This window comes from Pyrgilauda ruficollis, unplaced genomic scaffold (assembly GCF_017590135.1).
Source record: "Pyrgilauda ruficollis isolate IOZ18807 unplaced genomic scaffold, ASM1759013v1 scaffold155, whole genome shotgun sequence".
NCBI classification, from domain to species: domain Eukaryota; kingdom Metazoa; phylum Chordata; class Aves; order Passeriformes; family Passeridae; genus Pyrgilauda; species Pyrgilauda ruficollis.
The window spans coordinates 740,147-767,344 of NW_024514210.1; the positions used below are offsets into that span (position 1 = coordinate 740,147).

The following is a 27,198-nucleotide window of genomic DNA, read 5'->3' on the forward strand; positions in this document are numbered from 1 at the left end:
AAGGCTTTATAATAGAGTTTTCTGACAAGGTGTCAGTGACATATTGCTCTAATTTCTTGTCTTTTTTGTGGGATGAGGTATATAGCTAAATATCTTTCTTTCAGATGTTCACACAAGCAGTGCTGTATTTAGTTACTATTCTCTGTTTATCACTAGAAAATAAATTCCAGTTACATAAACTGTCAGTCTGCCAAAGCCAAAACTTTATGGTAAGTGTGTTATGTGGGAGGTGGGAGAATCATGCTAAGCTCCATGGGGCTTAATGGCTCCTTTGAGGTGGGTTTTTTTCCTCACTGTGGTAGGTAGAAATTGAAAAACAATATTGTTTTGTCATACTGAACATGGAAAAGAGTTTTATATTCAAGGTCTTTTTATTCAAGTGGGAAACCTCCCATGACAGATTTCTCTCCTCTCCCTTCCATTACTGTGAAAATGAAAAGGGATGATTGATAAAAACCCACTGTAGTTGTTACTTAACCTGTTTTAAGAAGGAATTTATGCATTTTTCAGCAATCCTTGAAGCATTTGTGGATTTCAACTCAAAAAGATTTCAAATAGGGAGGTTTTTTGACCATCTTGTTTTTTTATCTGTTTGATGATCTCTGACATGTCTGTTTTTTGGGTTTTTTTTTTCCCCAGTTATTTGTAGTAGATGTCCAGACTGGTCAAATTACCAAGATTCCTGTTCTGAAAGATCGTGAACCTGGCATGGTGAACCAGCAGGGATGTGGCATTCATGCCATTGAGATCAACCCCTCGAGGACCCTCCTGGCCACAGGTGGAGACAACCCCAACAGTCTTGCAATTTATCGTCTGCCTACACTTGATCCTGTCTGTGTGGGAGATGTAAGTGAGAGTATCTGGGGAAAAATTATTCTCTCACTTAAAAAGTTACTACTCTGAAGTGAGTTTGATCAGAGCAAGGTTAATATTTAGCAGTCTTGTAAGAAAGTAAAGTTCTGAAAACATTTCTGATTGAGTTGTCATTTCTGTTTGTGGTATCTTAAATATAATTGAGTACTCAAACATGTGTGGATTTTCAGGTGCTTTGGGTTAGATTTCTTCCTCACCTTCATTCAGGTCTACTTAAGCTTACTTTTCAGCCCAAAAAATGTAACAAAATCCTAAGTATTGAAGTCTAATTGTGGTGATGAGCTCTGAAACTATTTATAGTGAAAAAGCTCTTTTGAGAAATTTAAACTATGTTGCAAGTTTTTAAGATTTTCCCCTTATCCCAGTGCAGCTTCTGGATGTATTATTCCAGAGATGGAACTTGGTGTTGAAGATTAGTTTTAACTCCCTGGCTTGTGGCAGTTTGATAAAAATGGTACTGGTTTTATTTCTGAAACATCCTGAGGCCTTTTCAAAACAGCCAGTCTTCAAAGAAAACCAGGCTGGAGAATATAGTGGTGTCCTGTGAGTGTTTCTCTCTCATTTCTCCTTTTTATTCAGAACTGCATGTAGATGTTAACTGCAACAGCAGAGGTCAGGTCAGAGTTTCTGCAGCAGCACATAACCAGCTGCAGCAAGACTTGACTGAAGATTTGCACGACTTGCTCTTCATTTGTGTCACTTTTTAGCTTTTTAAGTAAAACTAGGGTCTTACGGTCCTTTTTTCCCCCCATAGGTTTCTCACACACTAAAAAAAAGAGTCTTGAAACATTAATCTGTAGGTCATGTATTGTAAACATAAGATTTTGGTTACTTTTTATAGTAGGATATGCGTTGAAAGAAAAAAACCCTAACAAATAGATACTTTACAAAAGAATGCTGCTTTCAGAATGGAAAATGTGAGAATTCTGGAAAATCTTAGAATTTAGATTACTTTTTCCTTGGTCAGAGGCCTGTTTTTCCAAAACCTGTTTTTTCTTTATTAATTGCACACTTCAAAACCAGAAAAGTAAAAATTACTGCTAGGTACTTGATCTGTTCCAGCTTGATATTGGAATCTTATCTGTATGCTTTTAATGTAGGTCTGTCCTTCTGAGCTTGTACTAAAAATCAAAGTGAAGAATACTTGTCTGCTTTGGGACTGCTCTTGAGTATAATGGCACAGAAAAATTTGTCTTTATTCTTTTAGGATGGACACAAGGACTGGATATTTTCAATTGCATGGATCAGTGATACTATGGCTGTCTCTGGTAAAGTCATATTTTTTCTCTTGAAGGTTTTTTTTTGTTTGTTTGTTTGCTTGTGTTTTAAGCTTTTCTTCTCTCTGAATGTTACAGTGATGCACAACATTTGATAGGAATTTGTTAGGAAAGCACCTGTGTCGGGGCATTTGAAACCACTTGGAACTACCTAGGCTATTTAAACACTTCCTGGACTTAGTACAGTGCTTCATTTTATTTTGTTGTTGGGCCTTAGTCTAGATTTGATTTTCCTAGTATTAGAATATTACTGTGTTTGTAGTAAGGGGATGTTTGAACACAATGAGTTACAGGAAAAGATTCCACATAAGAGGAGTAATTTCAAGTGGGGTGTTGGTTATTGGTTAATAACTTTGGAACAGTTGAGATCAATATCAGTAGAAGTTGTGAAAGGGTAGAAGTCACGTGAAAGAGTAATTAATGAGAACTCAGATTGTTTCATCAAGATCTCAGTACAGTTGTGTGTGTATATGTATATGCACATACACTATGGTAGTTAATACAGAAGGCTGGAATAGAGAAACTCAGTTAATGACTTTTTGGTGACTAGTTGGATAATCAGTGTAACTTCATAAAGAATTACTTAGGCAAAGGCAAAAATAGTAATGTCTTGTTGCATTAATTTAGCAGTTTACTGCCTTTCTGTGCTGAGAGGGTGTACTGTTCTGTACTCAGAGCTGTCAAACTGCAGGTGAGAGAAAATCATAACAGTCTTATATAAAAGTCACATATTTGAATTGGTTTAGTTTAGTAGGATTGGTTTAGTTTAGTAGGATTTTTCTTCCAAACCCAAAAAGCTAATCCTGGAATTTCATTTTTGAATTTAATATAAAACTTGATCCTGCAAGTCTCCACCCCAAATATGTACAGAAACTCCATCACATTCAAGCTAGTAAGCTTGAAGTGAACAGCACAGATGATTACAGATGTCCAGGGGAAAGCTAAGGGCTTGACAGATTGCATAGCATGTGAGATGGAACTGTGTTGACTTGGTATTTCTAAAGGTCAGGGGTGGATGTGTGAGTGGAAGTGTTCTCTGCTGCCATATTCTCTACTGTGGTGCTTTAGCAGGCAGGACGTAGGTTCTAGTCTCCACACCTCAGACACCAGGGAGAACTTATTGAAAGCAACTAGCAAGACTGGTTGCTAAACTGAATTCTTTAGAACTCGCTGGCAACCCTAATTAAGAGTGAAAAAAAACCCTAACTTCTGACATGGTTTTAATTTTACAGATTTCAATTTCATCTGTGTCTGAAAGTGTTAAGCAGAAATGCTTGAACTCTACTCCAGACATTGAGGATATAGCAAGTAGTTTTATGGCAAAAGCTTCAGATGAGATGAATAGTTCTCAGGATGGCATGAGCTCAGGGTAGCAAATGATACTCTGCTTGGCTTCAGGGCTAACCAGTTGAGCAACATACATGGACTTTTTCCCCTGCCAGGGCTATTAAAATGGACAGCTTCCTCCGAAAGTATGTCAAGATGTTTAGAAATTTTACTGCTGAGTATTCGGCCTCCATAACAAACAAGATTAGGTGCAATTAAAACCAATGGCATGTAATGGAGTGGCAGGATGTTGTGCTGCTGGATGCAAGTGCCATTAGGGTGCTCCTTTTGTATTTTTCTGTAGTAGGTGATAGTGGCAGATGCCTGAATCCATCTGTGAGGGGGCAAAGCCACCTCTGCTGTGCTGGACCACACCTATTGCAACAAGATATTTTGCTTTACTGTCTTTGCAGCTTCTGCCCTATGAGATAGCAAAGCTGATAAATTTAATAGTCTCATATAGATATATAGCTTTTCTGGCATCTTCATTATGAATTTCTTTTGACAGAATTTTTCACTTTATGTAGAGAAGAAATTGAGGTACCTGTCAAATCTGTCAGAGCTGACTTAGGTGGAAGTGAGTTACCTGAACACCAGAAGGGATGTGTATAAGGTCTTGGATTAAGTCTGTATTGATCGTTGAACGAGATGCATTCAGCTTTCTTGATCCAGTGTTCTTAATATTAGTGATTCATATCTTAGATTAATGTCTTCAAATTCAGTAGAAAAATAAAATGAGTTATTGTCTGTTTAACCTAAGTTGCATTCTTTAAGAAAGAAGTGACACAGGTTTTAGTGAAATAATTTTTCTGATAGATTTCATCCAAATTGGTACAACTGTGATTAGAAATAGATGTTTCTGTTCAGCTCACGAATTACTGTGTACTCAGCCACAGTAGCAGAAATCAAGTAAACCAAATTGGCATAAACCCAGCTGAGGTTTTTGTGGAGATATTTTATATTGGTTTAACAGACTGTTTACCAAGGCTGAGAGTGACAGGCTCAGGCTGAACCTGTGGTGTTCAGTCATTTCTGAGTTCATTCTGTATATGGGATGATGATAATTGTGGCACAGGATTGTGAGTTTTGATGCATCCTCATTAGTTTGAAAATATATGAGATGGCCTCGCTGCTTGGAAACCGTATGGACAGTTGACAGTGAGTTCCTAATATTCTGAACTTTACAGATGAGTAAAATCATCCTTTTGTTAATAATAATATATGGGCACTAACAGCATGTTCTGTTAGATTAAACTAAGAGTATCCTTTTTTTCAGACCCTGTTGATTAATCCTTTTTTTAGAAAAGAGGAGTTCTGTATATGTGGAATGGACTATTCATGTGTGGACTATTTGATCAGGTTCCCGGGATGGTTCGATGGGTCTCTGGGAAGTCACAGAGGATGTGTTATCCAAAAGTGATGCCAGGCATAATCTCTCTCAAGTTCCTGTCTATGCCCACATAACACACAGTGCTCTGAAGGATATCCCCAAGGAGAACACCAATCCTGACAATTGCAAAGTCCGAGCATTGGCTTTCAACAATAAGAACAAGGTCAGTAAGATCAGCAAAACAGTTGAGAAATCCTAAAATTGTCCATGTGTATTGGAAAAACTAAAAAGTAAGCTAAATAGAATATACCAGAGAAGCAAGTTAATATGTTTTTCTCTGATTATTTTGCATCCTTGTCTTTTGAGGCAGTGGTTTTAATCTGTAATGTCTGCTTCTGCCTCAAGTGAATGAAGGAGTCCAGAAGGAAAAAAAAAAAAAAACAACCCCAGACCTTTTAGAAGGCACAATTTTCCTGTGGGTTTGATTTTAGATTTGCCTCCTAAGCAGGGGAGTAAAGACATATTTACAAGAAGCCGATAAAGCACCAAAACATCTCTTGCAGCTTTAATCCCATTCTTTAGTGCTCTTTCTGCTTTCCTTCATGTTCTGTGAAGACCAGCTAACATTTAACAGTTCCTGTTTCAATGGCTGAATCCTTTCAGGATTGCTGAGCAAATGAGGTGACTGACTTGCAGGGCAGGTACTAGCACTTGCTTTGGGGTTATTTTGTTGGTATTTGACAAACAGTAAATGTCAATCTCCCCCATCCAGATCTCCTGTTGTTACTAGTGAGTGTAGCAATTCATCCTTCACCACATTTTCTTTTCCCCCCTGCCCTCAAAGAACAGAAGTGGTCTGAAGCAAAGGTGGGTTTGCTGTCAGAAGCACAGTGATCCTGTAGGCTTTATTTTTCACAATAACTGTTAGTTACTCCTCCATGATGGAAGCTTCATGTAACTTTTTCAGTAGAGTAGTGCCTGAAACTTGCTTCAGGGTTAGAATCAGTGTGGGACCTGCTAAAGGGAATTGTCAACTCTAGACTGTACTGTCTCATAATTCATTATTTGATTCCCTAGCAAGATTTATGGTTTTGAAAGTTATTGTTATTTACTCTTTTGTTAATTTAGATTCTATTTGACACCTGAAGTGCTGTATAGCAATCTGAGAAGATCAGTATAAAATGAAAACTATCTTGATAGAGTCTTTACAAGATTATGGATGAGTTCAATCCAGACTGTGCAGCCTGCCTAGAATAGTGTGTTTGTAAGGATATCTATAATACAGTAACTAACTCTCTTCTTATTTTGCTTCTAATAGGAGTTGGGAGCTGTGTCCCTGGATGGGTATTTTCATCTTTGGAAAGCGGAGCATACACTGTCAAAGGTGCTTTTCTGTTTGTTGGAGTTAAACTTCAAAAATTGCAAGCAGTTAAGGCTGTTCACTATTCTTCATTTCCTTCAAATATTCGAAGAGCAGCAGTGTTTATAAAACACTTTAAAATTCTATGTAAAATGAAATGTCCTGAAATTTGGAGCTTGAAGAGGAGAAAAGCTCCGCACTCCCCTTAACTGAGAGGATAGGAAGCATTCTTAACTTTCTGCTAGTTTTGGGTTAGCTGAAGTGAACTATTCCATGGAGTATGGTGGATACTTAATCAGTAGAATTCATAAAGGAGTTGCACTTATGTAAGTGTAATGGCACATCATATGCAGTGAATGTGATAGGCTTTTCCAGCTGAGAGCTGATGTTGCTGTGCACCTGCTAAAAAATAGCAGCAGCTTAGAAGGATCTAAAACAATTTCTTAAAATGTCAATTTTTCTTGGCTTCAGCTTTTATTGTCTCCGTTTGCTTCAGATAAGACACCCCATTGCTTTTTTCTTTCTGGTCTTATTTTTCACCTGCATTATGTGTTTTATTTCCCTGCAACTTCCTAGAACATAGCTTACAAAATTGTTTTGTTAACACCTTCATCTTTTCTTGTAACAGATTGATTTTTATTTTTTCTCTTTCCAGTTACTTTCCACAAAGTTGCCATACTGCAGAGAGAACGTGTGTTTGGCTTATGGTCAAGAGTGGTCAGTGTATGCAGTAGGATCACAGGCACATGTCTCTTTTCTGGATCCAAGGCAGCCTTCCCACAATGTTAAATCTGTCTGTTCCAAAGAACGAGGCAGTGGTAAGAAACCTGTGAAAGGTGCTTCAAATGGTTTGCTTGCAGAAGTAGCTGTGAAAACTGTAGTAAGTCAAGCTTCTAATGAACAGGAAGGGCTTTTCTAGTGATTGGCTAAATAATTAGCAGTATATGTGTAGATTTGGGTTTGTAACCAGTATACCTGGAGCAACCAACAAACCAAATGTGACCAGCTCTGAAATCTAATGAAGGGCAACATGACTGCCATTAGGAGCAACACAATTGTAAACCATCCAAATATTACTGAACTTTCAAAAGTGTGCATTTTTACTGCTGTGTATTTTTTACTGGGTCTTATTCTATTTTTTATCATCTCAAAGCAAATGTAGTCTTTTTACTGCTATTCATACTGTTCTTGCATTCTTCTCTGTGAATTAGAAAGAAGGCATGTTGTCTGCTCTGTGCTACCTTATATTTGAGTATGTGCTGTGAGGGAAAGCTTGCTTTGTAATTTTAAAGCCATGACCGAGACTCCTGATTTTCTATATGATTTGAATGCTATTTTCTTCTCATGGATGCAGTATGTCCAGTTGAACCTTATACCAGGGCCAGGCTTGCAGGGTGCATGGTCCCATAAAGTTCTCTCCATATTCTTTACTGTCAGGTATGAGAAGGCACAGTGAGTGTCATATTAATGCCAGACTAGTAAATTGCAGTCCTTACTTAGCTTGTCTCTGGGCTTCCATCTCTTCATCAGGCAGGTTGCCAGAGGAGGACATATGTCGGCAAAGATAGGAATGTTTTATTTATGCAGTTACTGAGACGTGGTGTCTAGATCAGTGTCAGGGTCTGCTGCTTTCAGTTATGGGAGAAATATGTGTAATGTCAGGAGAAGTCACCTGAACGTCTTACCAGCAAGACCATTTGTCCTCACTCGCTGTTAGTGAGGATTCTGTCAAGGTCCTGATCCAGACACTGCAGTGTGGTCCCTGTGGTGGCTGAAACCTGCCTCAAGTATGTGTGATCTTCCATATTGGGTGATAATGTGTGTAGGGAGTAGTTCGAGGGGTTTCTCTGGTTCATGTCTGGAGGAAGCCTTTGTTCAGGGCTGTTTTCTCCTGTGCAGAGTAGGTAGTGCTGGTGTGGTGGTAGAGGCACATAAATAACAGTAATTTGCAAGATACTGAGTGTTTCCATTTTATATTGATCTCCATGGGGCTTGAAGTGGTGTAGCACCTCTAGAAAACAGGGTCTTTATTGATCTGTGGACTAAAATCGGATTTCAAGTGCTTTGCAGTGGTACCTGAATGTGCTTTAAGTTTCCAAGCGCACCTGCTGAATGTAACGTGGTAAGTCCACGTTAACTTCAGTTGACTGAAGTTGTACACAAAAGCAGGTCACAGAAAGGTGGTGGCTCAGTAAGGCTGTAGCTGGGGATGACTTTCCTCTGCTGCAGCCCTGTTTACACTTGAAGACAGTGAATGCTTTTTAGCACATCTTGTAAGTGTTGCTTTTTGTAGCAGTTGTAAAGGGAAATGCAAACATTGGATACTAGTTCTTGATCCACAGCAGCAACTGCTCTCTGCATGACTGGCCTGCAGAGCCATGTTGTGTGCCCTTCTCTTCATGTCCTGAAGGCAGCAGACAGAGCTTGTATGGCATAGACTCTGTGACTTTTGTGTAGGACATGCCACTACATCTTTATTTCCTTCTGGGATCTGTAGACCGTTCCTGCAGCATGGGAGTGAGGCTCAATATACTTACCTAAATTACCTAGCTCCACAGGTGGTAGAGAGCTGGAAGTATAGAACTTACTGTGGTAGGTTCTAGGCACAGGCTGTACTTGTAGCTTGATGGGAATGATTAATCTGAGGTACTTCAGCCTCTTAGGAGACAATTTGAAATGCTGTTTTTGAAAGCCTGTTCTAAATATCGTTCTTAGTAGTGGGTACATAATGGATTTCTTCAGTAAATTTCTTTGGTTAGAGAAAGATCCACAGTTATTCTGCATTTTATAGCTTTTTTATTAATACATTTAATTGAAAAGTAAATGCTGTCTGCCTTAATACTCCATCACCATACATCACACTGTGTGAAGTTAGTGTTCTCCTGGGTGGCTTGTCAAGAGCACTTCTTGGAGCAAAAATAAGAGAAAATCCACTCTTGTGCCTTTCCCCTCTTATCCAAGTGACTGCTCTTGCTGACTGCAGAGGGCTTAAAGCTTTCTGTGTGTCTTTGCAAGAGCTAGATCTGTGTGATAGAGGTGAGGATCTTCTGCTGTCTTAAGTGCATTTGTAGCTCTCTGAATTAAAGCGGAGACTTTCATATGAATCTCATCATCTACTTCACTAGAGAGACAGTGGTTTCCCCACCCTTTAAGCCCACAGCCAAGACTTCACCCCATATCTGGAGCAGGACAATGAGGCCTTGCCTTGTTCTAAGTGTGTATCACGAATGCTGGTCTGTGGATGTCACATCCGGTGGCAGAGGTAGAAGGATGAGGATTTTTTGTTAGGACTTTATACATAGGGGAAGGGGAAACTCCCTGATTGCATCCACAGCTCCCATTTGTCTGCTGTCACGTGTGCTCCGGGGAATATTCCAAGATGATACATGTTCTGTGACATTCAGCCCTGCTTGGTGTGGTGACAATACTTGACATGTGAATGTAGGTGACATAACTACATATTTCCTCTCCTGTTTGAATGCTTGTTTAGGCTGTAATTCAGTGGTACTCTAAAGAGGGCCTGAAAAGCCTTGGGGTTTATAACCTGGCATCCTGTCAAGAAGGAAGGAGAAGTATAGATGTAGTGGCGTTTAACCTGCGTGGAAGAGTTGTTTGGAGTAGAATGGCTACACAGAACAGTATTTGCACAATAAATGGAGATGAGATGACAGGATGTTTTGCAGATTGCAAATTCTTACATTCAGAATCTCCCCAAGACTTGTTCCAAGGGATCCTTGCTTAGCTGAGACTTCAAATTTAGATTCTGTGAGAACAAAATTTACATTCTTGTTCAGTGTAATGGAATAACTGAATTGTGATAACATGTCTAGTTTGAACTGTACCTTCCCATGTACTGGTGGAACATGGTGTTTAGATGGCAGGAATCCTGTTCTGTTTTCTTTCCTGGCTAAAGTGCTAAAAATGCCAGCTACTGAAAATCAGGTGTGCTTGTTTGAGAATATTTGAGTGGAGACAGATCAAGCGCATTAATAGTTCTGAAGCTATCTTAGCAGCAAAGTGATTGGTGATTATTATGATTACACTGGTTTATAGCTAGCCTGTTGATCAGCACAATGCACTCGGTGGCAGCTGGGACTTTCTTTTCTCAGATGGTTATTTACTGCAGGTTGGCAGGTAGTTAGGGTGTGAACTCCTGGAGGAAAACAGCATGATGTTGTTCCTTCTGTCAGCTGCCATGTACTCGCTCTTGGTGTGTTCATTTAAAGGCTTGTGCAGACTGAGGTACTCTGGACCCTAATTGGCTTATCTGGCAGACCTGAGGGCTGGTGAGGAGGAAGCTTCTTACTATGTACCATTGGTGTAGCTGATGGTCTCAAGGAGTAGGGCAGTCATGTATGCAATCAAAGCTGCTGTTTCAATAGCAGTGGAATTTGTCTGCACTGCTCTGTAGCAGTGGGAAAATTTGTGTGTTTTGGAGAATACTAGTAGGTAATATTAAACATGAAGCAGCTACACTGCAGAGGCAAAGCATCCCTGTTCCTTACTGCACTGTCCCTCTCTTCTCTGACAGGTATCCGCTCGGTGAGCTTCTACGAGCACATCATCACTGTGGGGACAGGGCAGGGGTCCTTGTTGTTTTATGATATCAGAGCTCAGAGGTTCCTGGAAGAAAAGCCCCCCCGTTCCTGCTATGGACAGAAGCAGAAATTAGGAGGAAGTGAAATTTTGAAATTGACAACTGGGAAAGGCTGGCTGGTAAGTAGTTTGTAGCTGTGATAGAGGTGGGGGGAAGTAGACCCATTATATAGGAGTGGTGTAGAGGTTGAGCCAATTCTCTTTGAGCCCATTGTGTGAAATGTGTCTCAGTCAAACAGTATTCATGTAACCAATATCTAATAATGAAGAGCAAGAAGTGCTACAGAATTGCTTTCTACAAAAGCCTTATGAAAGGGTACTGAAGGTTATTTGCTTGAGTGTAAGGCATAGTGATTACAGTTCTTATGCACTGATTCATAAATGAACTAGATTTTATATATTTGTATTTTCAAGTGTAATCTAACTTGTAGCTTTCAGAACCTCAAACAGAGAATAAATTGTCTTTCTTTAAAGCCATGGTAGTCTAATGTGGTACTTGAAGCAAGAGAATTTTAATTTAATTGTGTGCAGTTTTAGTACTTGTGGCTTCCTGAGGTAATGCCAAGGCAGGCACTTGAGTTTGATTTCCTATATGTTATCATAAAGCAGTTAATGGCTTTGTTTAACTTAGCTCTGTTACCTTTTGTTGTATCAGTGCAACATCCCCTCACCTCCCCGTTCCAGTGCTTGACCTAAATGTTCTCAGAAGAAGGTTTAGGACAACTCAGGTGTCTTTTAGTTGACTTTTATGAAGCTTCAGGATTGTTAAGAGAAAATACCCCTTTTTAGGCTCTGGAAGCTACCTAATGCTTTTGTGAAACAGGGTTTTGAGTTTGTTTGGCAACAATAACGATCTAAATTTTCCTTTAACAGAACCATGATGAAACCTGGAGGAATTATTTTTCTGACATAAATTACTTCCCAAATGCTGTTTACACCCACTGCTACGACTCGTCTGGAACGAAACTGTTCGTGGCAGGAGGCCCTCTTCCATCAGGACTTCATGGGAATTATGCTGGTCTCTGGAGCTAATGATAACTCTTCATTCTGATGCTGATCTTTACACGGATTTCCACTTTCCTTTTCATTTTTTTAACAACAAAATTGTGTGATGCCATTGATTCTGATTTAAACGCAAGTTATTTTTTTGGCAGAGTTTTCTGTTGGTCTCCAACAGTTTTGTACATCTTTTTGAACTAGTTTTTTGTTTTAACCTCCTTGATCCTTTATATGGAGGGGTTTTGAAGTCCTTTTTTATTGTATTTACTCCAAATGACTCTTCCCCCCATTTAGACTGGCTTGGCCATGCGTCCCCTCCTCTACTTTGCTGTGAGGTAGGATTTCTTTCATATAGAGTGGTTGCTCCTGAGCTTTCTGTGAAAGTCTTGGGGCTGCATGTATGCAGGTACTTTGTGTCAGTTACATTACCTGGAGTGAGGACTACTTGTAATTAAAGACTATGAAAAATATTTATAAGAGATAAGCTACTACTTTATCTGGAGAGCCTGGCCCTGGCCTGGGTTGATCATATTTTTTAAAAGTACAAGTCTAATGACACTGTTTTTACATAGAGGGATATGGTAATTTTAAGTTGTACTCACTGGAGCCCAGGGATGGATTCCTTAGTGACATTGCCCATCAATTCCAAACTGAGGAGGTTTTAAAAGTGCATTTATGTTCAAATGGTAGTTTTCAGCAGTGCTAGGAGCAAAAGTTGGTCTGTTTCTTCACTGCCTGTCCCAGGTATCAGGTTGCACAACTGGAGTTCATATAGGCTGTTCTGCAGGGTGACATTACACTGAGGGCTGCAGAAATGCTGAGAGGAAATGGGGGCTAGTTGTTCAAAATGAACTAAATCTATCTGTTCTCCAGATGAAATATGGTTTCTAAGTATGCTGTTAGGGTAGCTTATAAACTCTTCGTAAACTGCCTAAAACCTTGGACCTTTTTTTATCCCAGGTTGTGGAAATTTTTCCCCTTTTTGCTGTTCTGGTTGGCCATCTGCTCAAAGAATCCAATGGAATAAATAAACTAATTTTTTTTCACCCACATTGAAGAGTGCATCTCAGACATTACTAATGCAAGTGAGCAGCTTTCCACAAAGGAGAGTATCTTGGTGTTCCCTCACTTTGTGCTAGCCTATGCTGTGGGAGAGGCTCAGGCTTTTCCAGAATCCCCTGCAGCCTTCTGCATTTAGACTCCCTCCAACTTCACCTGGGACTGGGAGGGGAGAACCGGTCCAGTGCCCTTCAGGTCCATCTGTGAAGTGTTTGCCTCCCAGGGTGATGGTCTTACCCAATACTCAGCTAAAATGCAAGACTCCAAAATGTTCCTCCTTTTAGCAGGCACCAAACTCTCAGCTTTTTAGTGATGCCTCTGTCCTCTTCTGGAATTAATGCCTTTCCCCTGACATTGGTGGAGCAAAGTGTGCCTGTGCCTCACAGCTTTGGTGCCAAATGGGCGTTGATTGAAACTGAGAGGAAAGATAAGGCTGGGACATGCTCTGTTCTTCCATCTCGGTGAGAGATCGTAGCTACCACTGCAGTTCCTGCCCACAGCCCAGAGCTAATCTGCATTTCTCTTTACAGTCTCTCTCATCTTCATACTCAGCATCTTCTTCAGTAACACCAAGCAGTCAAGCATCAGGCTTAAGTTCCGGCTGGTATGGAGACCTGGATGGAAATCCTACAAGGAGTGCAGGTCCCTCTCATTGGGGTGGAAATCCTGGCAAGAGAACTCTCTCCCAGGTGTGCACCTATCCCAGAAGTATAATTAGCACTGAGCATTAACACAGGTGCTTCATAAACAGATCTTACAGTGTTTCATAATACTTACCATTGTGGCCTGGTTGCATAAACTGCATCAGTTCAAAGTACTGTGTGTATGGTTAGAAAGGCTTTTCTCTGAAAAGGTGAAATTATATACTATGGGGTAGCTGCTTTAGTTATTTTAGGGGCTTAGAAAAGTGGAAGTATATGAAGAAAAACAAGTCTTGGAGAAGAATGGCAGGATTTGTATCCTTACAGCTACTTGGTAAGATCATTCTGTCACAGGGAACATGTTCTGCTTTGGTTTGTTTGTTTGTTTTTTAAATTCAGTTTGGTTTGAAGTTTTTTGCTTTGTTTTTTTAAAGGAGCTAGACACTTGAGTCTACCTGAGTGTCCTCCAGTTTGGCTGAAGCAACAGGTAATAGCTGGGCATTTAGTGTCAGCAGTGCCAAAGGGAGGCTGCTGGTCTGGAGATTCTAGCCCTGATGTTGATCTATTAAGTGAAGCATATTTTAGGCCATGATAGGAGGAAAAAGAGTATGTGTATGGCCTTCAAACACAAAGGCTGATTTTTCTGCAGTCTCTAGATTACTGAAGAGGCACCACTGGAAACTGTCCCTCCCTACTGACTGTGATTTCCACAAGTACCTCAATATGTGCTCCTAAAGCCTGGTAATGTGAGTGCCCTTTTCCTCCTTTTTTTTTCTTCATTGAAGCTCTGCACAATTCTCAGATGAATCTGGATAATGATGTAAAATGTCTCCAGTCTCACATGCTTTTGTGTATTTTGCTTTCAGGGTGCTTTCTTGCAAAAATGACTTCTCACAGTAAGGAAGTTGTCTTGTTGCTGTATGAAAATCCCCACAAAAAAACTAGGAACCAAACCAGATAGTGCTGCAAGCACATGAACAATTTGGACCAGAGATAACTTATTTTTCAGCTGGTTTCAGTGGTTGTAAATGCTTACAGCGATATAGAAGTTAAGTTTCAGAATATTTCTGTGTTTGGTCATACATAACTTTTGTTCCAATCCCTGTTAGAAACTGAGGCATAGAAGGGTGATGATGATATGCCAGTTGTCCAAGATAAGTAATGGGAGAAAAACCAAATTTTTTTACTTTGATTTTGTTGCCCTGTTGGATTAGATATCTACTGTTCATGGTTAGAAATGAGTGGGTTTCCCATCCAAACGCAGGAATGGCTGCAGAACAGGGAGCCTTCAGGCTCTGCAGAGAGGCAGGTTGGGTACCTCACTGTTCTAAAGCCAGATACACCCCTGCAATGAAGTGAGCTCATTCTCAGTGACTGCACTTCAGTAGCTTCTTGAACAGCTGCTGAGACCCAATGGCATATATATATAATCAGACCATCTTATCTTTTCCACTGTTTCTTCAAGATTTCCCTCTTTCCTGCTGGAATGGTTTGTTTGAGGTTGCGTCCTTCAACCCAAATCATACCAGTCTTTGCTGTAGCAATATTGTCCTTGCAGAGGTGACGTCTGCTGTGCAGGAACAGGCTTGCTGGGATTTTGTCAATCTGTGCTCAAGACCTTCAATTTGCTTTAGTTTAACTGGGTAGAAGTTGAAGGTTGGCTCAGACTGTTGAACAGGGCAGTAGCCCTTGTACATGTTGGACTGATATGATTACACAGTAGTAGTCTGTTTCACATGGGCAACATACTCTGGTTTATCTCACTTAAATGAGAGACCTTTTAGCATAACATGCCTTCAGACTGATTGCTATTGACTTCTCAGTCATGTGGGATCTTCTGTGCTACCAGTGAGTTTAGGAGACTGCCATGTTAATTTAGGTATTTTTGGGTATTACATTTTCAGTATTCAGGATAGGTAATCAAACTAGTGACTCAGTTATGGGTTTGGTAATACCTAGCTTGTAAATACTGAGTAGCAACTCCTCAGTAACAGCTGGATGTTACCTCATGGAACATTACTGAGGAATCAGAAGCTACTTTGCAATGTTGGCTTCAGCACAGTAACAAGGGTTGTGCTCACCCTCTTCACTAAACACCTTATTCCTGTAATTTCTCCAGGTTTCTCCTTTGTACAGTCAAGTCTTGTAGGGAGAATTGCTAGTGCTCTCCTCTGGTGCTTTCTGGGATTGCAGTAAAGAAGTGAGTCCATTTGTTTGATTCCCTCATCAGTGCTGCTGGTGTTAGTTCGAGGTGAGTAAATGACCAAAGAATAGTTGGTAGTAGGTTTATATTCCTAGTCTCAGTTGTTCATTCTCCTCACAGATGCATTTTTAAGATCATTGCAAGAGTGCACAGTGATTTTGCTGGACTTAGTCTGTTCACAAAAGTTACATTCATATTGTGGGTGACTCTTGTGACTGTCTTCATGAGAGAAACTTCTGAATTGCATTAAGGGGTTTATATTTGCTGCCTCCATTTTAGGTCTTTGGCAGCTTTTTGTATCTAAAGGATTAAGATACTTGGGGATCATTCTCTTCCAGAATTTCATCCTGTTCCTTCACCTGAGCACTTGCTTTGTCTATAGCTTACAGCTGAAAAATTAACAGATTAAATTTATGATCCAGCTATGTCGAGTGGTGCTTTGGTGTCTTAATTTTGCCACTCAGCTGAGAGGCGTTTACAGGCCTTTTGAACTGCTGTGCCCTCACCTGGTGCAGGCATGAAACAAAGCAGGCTTGCCTAGACCCTTCACAAGTTCACTTGTTTGCTTTGTTTGCAAGAAACCAAGGATAGGTGGGCTGTCAGTTACTGCATGTGGGAAAGCAGCAGCATCTTTCAGCAGCCAGGTGGGAGGTCTGTTTTTAGTGGTCTGTTGCCCTTATTTTCAATAAATGCACTTTTCCAAGGTGTTTGAGATCTTCTCACTTAGCTACTTTTGTAATTGCTGCTATGACTGAATTACTGGACTGGAGTATAGCTTATTCCTAAGGAACTCTGTTGCAGAGCTGTGTATCATGCAAGTAGAGTTGATCCTTTGGCCAGCCCATGCTGAGCCAGGAACTCTTGAGCTACCAGACACAAGTTTTTTATCTGAAAGCCAAGTGAAAATCCCTGTATACCATGCTGGCCACCCCACAGTCTGAGTCTCAACTTAAAATGCATTTCTGAGTGTTATGGTGCCCTCAGTAACTTATTTGAAATTCTGAAGCAGACAACCCTGGACAAGGGAGAGTGGAAGAGAAAACACAACCACATCTTTTATGAGGTGCTCTCCTTTGTACATGAGCACTTTGTGTGGTGAGGATGGGCAACGAACACCAGAAAAAGAGTAAAAGGCAAACAGTGTTTGGTATGGCTCTTGGGACTTCTGAAGAATTAGAAAACTAGAGGGGATATGTAAATGCTTAATCAGAAACACCTTTGAGAGATCAAGTATATATTCCTGACATTTCTGTGTTATTTTAGCAACTCTGTTTTTATTATAATAACTGTGTGTTACTTTCTAAGGATAAAATTAGGAAGTATCTTTTTGCTTGTGATGTTGGGTTTTTTAATGAAAACCATGTGGTACTTGGCTGGTTAAAAGAATGCTCTTGCAGAAAGGAATCTTCCCATTTTCTAACAGCCTTTCCCACTAATACCCTGCTGGGAGCAGTATGGTCTAAGAAAGTGCACTCAGATTTAAAATTGAGTTGGCAGAGTTGGGAAAAATGTGGGCTGTCTGACTGTTTCTATACCCAAAAAACCACCAACACTTGATTGTATACACATTGTGGTTGCTGTACTGAAACTGAGAGGGTGTACGAAACCTCTTGCAACATACTGCAATGTCTTTAGTCCAAGATTCTTTTGAATTGATTCTTTTGCCTTCAGGACAAAAAATTTAGGAGTCAATACAATGTTTTCTTAGGAACTGCTTTTCTAAATTCCCTTACTAAAAGGGAAAATTCAGGTGCTGAATCTTACAATCTCCTTAAACTTGTACTTTTTATTTGCCCATTCACCTGGTCTCTTTTAATTTTCAAGGCCTCCCACAGTCTCAGGGTATAAATCACTATGACTCATCCAAATAGTACCGAAACGGACCAACCAGAGGTTAATGTGCCTTCCTCTTCTGGTACTTTGATCTTTATAAAGTTATCTCAAACTTGTCACTGTCTTAGGGCTGCGTACATGCATTGTCTTTTTCTAAGATGTATGTGTTGAAATTGCAACAGGTTTGTACTGTTACTTGTAACTTGTTCCATTTGTGTTAGGATGTGGTGTAGACAAATCAATGTGCTGGTTGGTCTTGGTATCAGTCTTGCCAGTGACACCTGTCAGTCCTTGCTTGTATGTTCATGTGTAGACAAATGCTGGATCTTCCCCACTGCCTGTGGTGCATAAGATGCACAAAATATACAAGGTGTTTTAAAATGTGCAGTCATCATAACTTGTTGCCTGAAGGTAGGATGTCCTACAGTGAACTGTTATTAATGTTTTTTCCCCAAATATTTTTACTAAGATCCAAAGCCTTGAGGAAAAAAAAAAAAAAAATCAGGACTTGCTGATACTTGATGGTTTTTGTTCTGAATCCAGGGTCTGATGTTTGTTAAAAACTCCTCCAAATCCACTCATCTAACAGGCTTTCTCAGCTTGTTTCTGTCATGAGGTGTATCAGAAACAGCACTGAATCCTGAACTATCACAGAAGCTGTCAAGCAAAGTAGTAACAGCTCTCTTCAAATATTACAGTGCACATTTTTTAACTGTAGGATAAACCTGTTCCAAGTTATTGATAGAGCTTGCAAATAGAACAGTGCAAAATTGCAGTACGTGAAACCAGCCTATCTGCACGTGGGTCTCAGTGTTCTGTTACCTTGCAAATTGTTTCTCCTCTCTGAAAAGGTGTTTTTGGTTTTTGTTTTTTTTCAACACAAAGACATTACATTTGGCTTAGTTTCTAAAGATATATTTGTTTACAAACCTCAAAATTACATCTGACATTTGGCCTGAGTTTCTAACTCTTATGCATTTAGAAAGTATAGTACAATTGATACATTATGTCTCATAAGAACATGGAAAGAGGAACATATGTATCTTCACTTGCTGTGGCCTTCCATGGACGTGCCTATGCATAATTAACTGAATTACAGTACTGGACTCTGTTGATCCATGAGGTTACCTTTTTATTGAGAATCAGCACAATTAGTCATCAGTGTATTGACATTAATACATGGTCATGGAGCTCTAAGGTCTATGTGTTTTCTGTGCTAACAGTATCTGTTCTCTCTGCACAGACTTACTGTGGAGTTCTTTTTGCTTCATGTTAATTTCAGAGTTCCTTTAAATTCAGTGAGGTGCTGTTTTTAGGACAGTCACTTTTCTGAGTAGAACAAATGGATTTAACTTAGTTTTCTACCTTTAGCATCTTCCTCTTCTCCCATTTCTTCCTAGTTCACCTATAATGATGAGTTCAAAGCTGTCTGCCTACTCTGAAAATTATCGAATCATGAAAAGAAAACCTGTAGCCCAGTGTGGCAAGATCACTCTGTGCTTTTACCATAAACCTCTGTGACTGGATGCCTCTCTTGCAAGTGGAGACTCCACCCCTGCACAGTCTGAAGAAGCTGAAAGCTTCTTGCACCCATATTGTTCAGTAGGTGTCAGCAGATCAAGAAGTGGAAGTGCCCTGTGCCTTCACCCAGTGTGTTTGTCGAACTCATCTGTAGTGGTTTAGCCAGAGAACTGGCATCTTCAATTGCTACTCAGAGTCTTGACTAAAGGTTTCATTCAGGGCAATAGCAGCAGGGTGACTTGATTCCATTCTCTTCCTCCAGAGATTTATTTTTTGGGGGGGTGGAATTATAGAAGAGTAGGGATATGAGCAAAACAATAACCGTGTTCTCAAAAGAGAAAAGTTATTCTAATGTACTTTGGCCAGCAAGAATGACAAAGAGGTGAGCTGGCAATGGAATGTTTGAAGGGTAGGCTTTGAGGGTTTGTGCCATCATGCCTTAGATCACTGCAAATTAGTTGCTCCCAGAGCTTTCAAAACGGTCAGTCCCTCTTCAGATGAGGTGTGAAGATGGCATGCGGAAAAACCAGTTTCCCCAGTGGTCACTCAGTCTTCCCCTCAACATTCAAGGTTACCAGTGCACTTGTCTCTGTTTTCATGAGTGACTGACTAATGTGCTTCACGGCTGCCACCAGCCCCCTCCACCTGCTTTGTGCAGGGATGATGGAGTGAAAAGGCCTTGTCTGCCTTGTCCTCCACTTGGCTGGCTGTTGACAGTGCAGGGATGTAACAGGCCAGTTGTGATTTACAGCTTCAGCTGGTTGCTCTGGGCTTCTCTCACACTGGAGGTGTGGTAGTGGGGCTGTTAGAGAAAGAACTGGTTAAGTAACTTCTGTTGGGCTTTTGTCCCTCTTGTTCAAATTGCTGTCTCCGGTCTCAGTCTCTTGTCCCACCCTCACTCACATCTTGTCACACTGCTGCTTGGGACTTGAGCAAGTTCCCTGTTCTCTCATGGTGTACTAGATCAGGTACCAAGTTCTGCAAAGCCTGGGGGTACCTGTTAGACCCCTACTACACTTTGAAACTTCTACTGCCTTAGGCAGTGGTTTGCTGAACTAGGACCTTGCTCACAGTATCCTTATTCGTTTTACTCAGCTCTAGGTATCTTCCTGGACTGCCATATCCCTTTCAGTCCAAAAAGGTTTGCTTCAAAGTCACTCCTGTTCCATGGAGTTGATTCCCATACTACTGGTTATTGCAATTCAGTGGCTTTTCTTTTTCTTGTTTTTATTTTGGGGTTCACTGCAAATGTACAAAACCATACTGACTTTCTCAACTCCTGAACATAGTACAGGGGCCTGTCCTGAGGCATCAGAATTATTTGTCTACTCTCAAGGTGCACAGAAGCAAGGATCTCTTAGACAGACAAAAAAGAAACCAGCTGCATATACACAAGTAGAAAGGTATCTCTGAGTAGAATAGGTGAGGGAGCAGCTTCTGAATTTTAAGTATAAAAACAGTAATTGGGGATTTTTTTTTGTTTCTTTTTTTTAAATTGCTTTAACAGAAAGTTAGGTGGTGTTTTAAGCCACGTGAAATTGCAAGGTAAACCAAGATTTTCTGTCCATCAGTGCAAAATGTGCCTCTCAATTATAATACAAAGTCAATATCTGTTTGCAATGGAAGAAAATTATCTGAAGACTGATTAAATGTGTTTCTTGCTCTTATATGTAATCACCCACACAACAGTCCTTGCTGGTCTTTCCCAAGCACTATTCAACACTATCCTTATTTAAAAACAAAACAGGGACTGCATTGAGTAGTGAAACCTAATGAATTTCCTTGGTTTGAGAGAGACCCTGGAGATAAGAGTCCAGGTTCCATGTGTTTTAAATGTAACTTTAAACCAGTGCAGCTATTCTCTCAGACCAGTGCAGCTTTCTACCTTTCCTTCCATTTACATGGGAATTTAAAAATAAACCAAGCAATACATGAGCCAGTTGATGTCCTTTCAGGTGGAACATGTTTTTTTTTTAAATTTGAAGATTGAGATTTCTCTTGTGGAAGAACATTATGGGTGCAAAAGTGTGGAGCTCAGATTACAGCTCTTCCACCAGCTTGTTAATGCAATTAAGTATTCTGGACTCTTCTGAAGAAGACTGTGTAAAAGCTGTGAAGGCATAGACTGAAACTGATAATTTTAAATTTTAGGTCATGTGTGTGTTGCTTGACTACATGGACAATGTAACAGTGATTTTTAGAGATTGGTTTCCATGTGTCAGTCACAAACAATTTGCTGTTTGGAGGAAAACTTTTAGTAGATACATTTCCAGATCAAATTATGAGCCTATTTTCCCTCTTGCATTAACCGGGTTACTGTGTTCACATGTCAGAAAGATGTTGCTCTTTGAAGAAGCATGTTAGTGTATGTGGCAATGCCCCATGCACTTTTTAAATACCTAGACCTGTACATTCTCATCTGAGTATCGTTAACCATGCTGTAGTCTGACAAATGAATCTTTTACTACTGCCCTGTTACATAGATAATTGTAATTAACTGCAGTTTGTTTTTTTCCACTACTTGAAGTTGTGTGATCTGAAAAGTGGTGAACAAAAAGTATTTGTGCATCTTACTATGGGAATCTCTAAATAAAATGTATTTGTATAGTGTATTGGCTTGCCTGATATTTTCCCTTATTTGCTAATATCCCATTGCAAGTAAATCCAGGGCAGTTTGAAAGCAAGTGGGCTTGGGTTTCTTACTGCAACAGTCCAGCCTCTGTGTGGACATCACTGATTCAATGAAAACAAAGTGAACTGTTCTTTTTCATCCACCAGTGAGTGTATTGATAACCCAAGAGCAGAATCTCAGCTTGTTTTTGGTTTTTCATGGCCTAAACATTAGTCCTGGTTCTCTTTACAGCTGTAGCAATACTCATTACTTCCATAGGAAATTTATCTATTGGCAGAGTTGGGACTATTACACTTCAAAGCATCTCCTTCCTGTTCTCATCATCTGATACCTCATTTGCTCTGAGCCAAGAGTTTCCTATCAACCACTTAATTTTTCTAAGAAGGACCTACCTCTTAGAAGTGTTGAACAGCACAGATAAATGTAGCGGGACAGTCAGGTGTAGTGCTACAGGTTTTAGGGAGATCTTGCATCCCAAAACTGCATCTTCATATTTTCATTGCACAGGAGAGTGAAACCTTCACACAGCTGTTCTATTTCACTGTCTACAAGTGGGAAAGTTATTTTTTCAGAAGAGGAATGTCTGAGATGTCAAAGTTTTATTCTGGAGGTTAAAATTCTGTGCCTAAAATCAGCTTCTGCCTCACTGTCTTCACCCTTGGCCTCATCCTGAGAGGCTAGTTTCCATGATCACTGAGAAGCTCAAGCTTTGTTTTTAAGCTAGGAGAGAGACCACATCTCCAGCTGCATCATCTCTGCTCCTCATACTAGGCATTACTGATACTTGTGAATGTCGGAAGGGCAGACTTTAAAAAGACACAGGAACGCTAACACTGTCCTTCCACTGAGCCTTCTAATCAAACTGTTTGAGAGATGCAAAGGAAAACCAAAGCCCCTGGCCCTGGAGACATACAGAAAATAATGTTTTAGAGAGGGCTCTGGCAACTGCGGTTACTAACTCCCCACCAGCTTCAGATGCTCCATTGAGTACAGCATTCAGATGGTGTGAGACCAGTTAGCTGACTTACAGGACCAAAAATGAGCTCACAAATTCCAAAGCTGTTGGTATTAATTGAGCTTCTCTTACATGCATGTCCAGCTTAACTCTCAGCAATAAAAAGTTTAAATTGACCCCAAGCAACTAATTTTAGCATTAATCTATTTTGTCCCATCACCTGTCTTGCAGGTCCCCTTGCTTTTCCATTCACAGTGCAGATGAATCAGTTTCCTTATGTAAGGCAGCTCACCATTTTTGGAGGAAGAGATTTTTATCTGTTTCATGGCCAGTCTTCACTCCTTCTGCCAAGAGGTCTAGGTTCCCTCGGTGCTTTCTCACTGGTCATACTTGGCAGGTGGATGTATGGCCATTGTCATTCCTGTCTGTGGAACCAAAATGAGACTCACTGCACTCCTTGGCCTGGAGCCTGCAGCTGGTCTATGGTGTTATCAACTATGCCTTCACTCTACGCTACAAACATGTGGCAGTCGACATTGTCCCTTTCAACACTCAATCTGCTGCCTGCCTCCAGCTCCAGCCCAGCTGCTGCAGGTTTCCTTGGCTGTCATCACTTCCCTTCTTGGGTGTATTTTGTTTCTGAGCTCTGACTTGGGGCCTCTTGCCAGCTGGTTGGCACTGCTGTTGCTCAAGGAGGAAGCCAAACCAGAACAGGACTCAGAATAGTTTCACATTGTTCTGTTAGTTCTTCCTAGCCATTGCTGTACTCATCTTGTCTGTTTCTGAATGAAAGATTAGGATAGTCTTTCAAATACAAGTGCTTTCAAGGTCCAGTAAATGAATTAATAAATGAGATGCCAGGACATAGTGCTTGAAATGTTTCTTGGGCAAGAGGTGGCCCATTTTTGAGACATTGAAAGTGAGAAAGTTCATAGTGTATTAGAAAAAAAAAAAGAATCTCTGTGCTTTGTCTCCTAGCTTCCTCAGTCCCTGGAAGAACAAATGTCAGGAGGCTTCAGCCCCCTAAAAGGCTCAAGGGACCACATGGCCAACATGGCTTTTGGGAGGTATGGGTCAGCTGCTCCAAAATACTGCCCTGCACAGAGGGTCTTACTCTTTCCTCTTCACTCAGCTGTACCGTGAGCGGGCAGAGGTGAGAGAGAGGCTACAGACCTCAAGTGCAGAGCTGAGATCAAAAGGTCAGCTAGACATTGCTTGAACTATTTGTGCCAAACACATAAACAGAGTGAGGGTCATGTTCCACAGATGCTGAAGTGTCAGCAGAAAGATTTGTAACCCCTGTAATCAGTGCCTGTGGGTTTTCTTCCCCTGTGTTGTCAAAAGTTTTCCTGTCGCGGGGGTTTCCTCTCTCTACAAACCCACTGCAGTGCCTGATGCATGTTGAATGTGAGCACAGAGACTCACTTACAACAGAAATTTCACAGATTCCAGACAACTGGAAAAAATGTGACTAAAGGTTGTCTTTGGGGAGACAGACTGACACTGTTGCTGTAAAACCCCACCCCAATAACTGCAGTGCTCTCGGCAAGTATTTACTTAGGGAGAAATTCTGGCTACTTTCTCCACATATCTGAGCCTCAAGAAAGGTCTCGAAGCCAAAAGCATGAGGAAGGGTTGGTCAGTGCTAAGATAATAAGATTCACTTCCTCATGTGCTATGGTGGCAGCCTGTGTACTGCTGCTGGACACTACACTGCAGCCAGCCAGTGAGAATGCCAGCACAGCACTATTAAGCTATAACAATTAATGAACTTGCCACCTGGTAAAACCACTTCATGTAGATTTTTTTCCTTCCTGGAAATAAATTCTAGGAGTCTTGGGATGTGGAGACTTGCCATGTGTATTTATAGGAGCATTTTTTCCTGTTAATTGCAGAAAGTCAACTTTAGCTTTTTACCAGTATAAATAGGCTTTGACTCCAAAAAAACCCCACTGTTCCTGTTACCTTTTAGGTTGTTGCTGTTGCACTTGGAGTTTATTTGGTTTTGCGGAAAGCTTTTAGTCCTGTGCTCTGGGCTACTCAACTTGTTGCTTAAAGAGAAGGGATACATCTGGAGCTTGAATGTGTATTGGTCCCAGGACCTAGGTCACAACACCAGTGACTAGACTCAAGCTGAATTTTGTGCCAGTGATCACAACCCAGCAGCTCTGCAGTTCTCAGTGTGACTTCCCTGTCCATAAACCCAGTCTGTAGTCCATCAGTTTGTCTATGAGATTCTTTTGGCAAACACCACTGAAAGCTTTGCTCAAACTGAGCAACATCCCTCTCCTCTTCCCTCATTTATCAAGGCAGTCATTTCATCACAGAGGGTGACCAGCTCAGCCCGACATGACTTCCCCAGGGTAAATCCATACTGAATACTAGTGCCAGTCACCTTCTTTTCCTCAGTGTTTGAGGCTTTGCAGGCCAGGTGGAGGCTCACCAGCCTGTAGTTCCCTGGGGTCTCCCAAGCTCACTGCTTTGTTCTTGCCATTGCCAGTTGCTGCATCTACAAACAGCCCTTTTAAAACTGAAAACAGATGTCTGACATTTAACCAGAGTTGGCAAATATCCTTGGACACACTATTCAAAACATTCTCCTAAAATCACAGGATAAAAATGCTTGTAATTTATCCTAAGATGAAGTTTGGGGACAAAAAAGCAAATGGTGCAAATCCAGCTTCCACTTCACAATACTATTAGTTTGTTACTATTCATTACAGGAACATTTATATTACCTGGACTAATGGAGGGTTGGGATTCCACTAGGCTTGTTAAAATCCAACTGATAAAGACAGATGGTCTGTAAGTGCTGCAAGAGGCAGCGTGCAACACTGTACAAGGAGGTTTAAAAGACCTTCAGTGATCATCTGCTGCAACTCTGCCCCACCAAGTTATTTAAGAGCTGGCCAAGGAAACTTCTGGCTTCTTGGAGATAATTTAATCTTGGGGAATTTTAAGAGGCAGGAAGCATAACATTGTTAGAGCAGTGACCAGGCATCTGCAGACTACTTTCTCTGATGTCACAGACAAAATAATGGAAAACTGATAGTGGACTAAGATAATTCAAGGCTAGATACACAGCTAAAATCAAACAACAGTGTTGTATGGAAAACAAGTCAGTTAACAATAGTCTGTTTAATTCTTAGAAACAGTTGCCTGGTAGAGGTAACAGTAGGTAGGCACATTAGAGAATGAAATCAGGGAACATGACAGAACAAACTCAGCACTCACCATTAGAAGAGCATTCACTAGACAGGTTAACCCCCACTAGCATCCTTCTTAGATAGGTGTTTAAGCAAGGCTCTGCAGGATCAGTATCAGGCTCAGACAAGTGGAACTGTCTTGACAATCTGGAAATAAATACAGATTGATAATTCAGATGATTCAGATAAAATACTTTCTGGAAAAGGTTGAAAGAATGGGAAATAGCAGTAGGGTTAATGTGGTTGTGCAGAACAATTTCAGATTCTGGTCACACAAAAATGTGTCACCTTTTTCATACAGTCAAACTACACAGTAAGAAAACTTGGACCAAGGTCTGCAGGGACCACCTGGAGAAAAGGGTCATCTCCAGGGACACACTGACTCTAAAGAATGATCAAGCAGCCCAACGCAAATTCCAAGGATGATGCTGAGACATGATGGACTAACGCAGCCCATGGGTGTTAGGAATTGAATGGCCTGGGCTTTTATGAAGGCTGGACGCAATGACATCATTATCCTTCCTGCCTTCACCATCGTGAATGGTATCTCTAGGAGAAGGGCTTGCTTCCATAACGTAAATGGCAACTCTTTCAAGTACAATTGTTGTGCAAGCTCTGCTTATGTAGGCATATCAACACAATCTAACACACTAGATCCCATTTCCTGGCAGCATCCCCACAAGCTTCACCCCACATCTAAATGCAGCAGCAACCCCAGGTATGCCCAAAGATAACATCTCTTGTTATCAAATCTTTGTAACAGTTCTCTTGAGTGAACTCCACTTTGCCACCAAAATTTTCAATTGTTCCACTATACCTAGGGAGAATTCCATATTGTGGCATCCCACCCTTCAGGAGAACAGAGCTCCTAAGATTCACAGATGCTCGTGGACAAAACAGCATAAGTCAGAGGGTCCACAAATCTTGCAAAGTTCTATTAGTAGATTACATGCTCTGCATGGAAACTATTGTATTAGTCTCTGATGTCCTATAAGCACATGGCAGTGGGGTTAAACTGAAGGAAGAGAGAAAGAGAGAGAGGTGTATTAAAGAGGAGGAGAAGGGAAGGGACAAAGGGGGAGAGACAGATCAGCAGTCCTTGGTCCATCGCTGATGCAGATGATGGGGTGTGCAGGGTCCAGGGGTGCACACACAGGATCCTGGGCTTTGTGAGGTACCTTTTTCTAGATGAGTTTCCCTGCACTGGAGGTAAGTTTCTCCCTTTCTGTGTAGTTTAGTTACTGTGGCAATGGGTTGGAGGCTTCAGGGTATTTGGTGGTCTCCATATCCTCCTACATGCCTGCTTCTTGACCTCATTCCTACACTTGTGCTGTGTTGTGCTAATCTCCAGGAGCCAGGTAAGGATGTTTGTCCCAGAAAAGTGCTG

General features: G+C 40.8%; 1 protein-coding gene across 1 annotated transcript in view; it reads left to right on the forward strand.

Annotated features, from left to right (window-relative positions):
- Positions 1 to 21,630, forward strand: part of DCAF12 (DDB1 and CUL4 associated factor 12) — a 31,931-nt gene extending 10,301 nt beyond the window's left edge. The window contains exons 3-9 of the mRNA XM_041461828.1: positions 640 to 846; positions 2,081 to 2,141; positions 4,836 to 5,029; positions 6,125 to 6,190; positions 6,822 to 6,984; positions 10,698 to 10,882; positions 11,636 to 21,630. Coding sequence (XP_041317762.1) covers positions 640 to 846; positions 2,081 to 2,141; positions 4,836 to 5,029; positions 6,125 to 6,190; positions 6,822 to 6,984; positions 10,698 to 10,882; positions 11,636 to 11,794 — 1,035 coding nt within the window. The 3' untranslated portion in view covers positions 11,795 to 21,630. The remainder of the gene's footprint in view (positions 1 to 639; positions 847 to 2,080; positions 2,142 to 4,835; positions 5,030 to 6,124; positions 6,191 to 6,821; positions 6,985 to 10,697; positions 10,883 to 11,635) is intronic.
- The last annotated feature ends 5,568 nt before the right edge of the window (positions 21,631 to 27,198 follow it).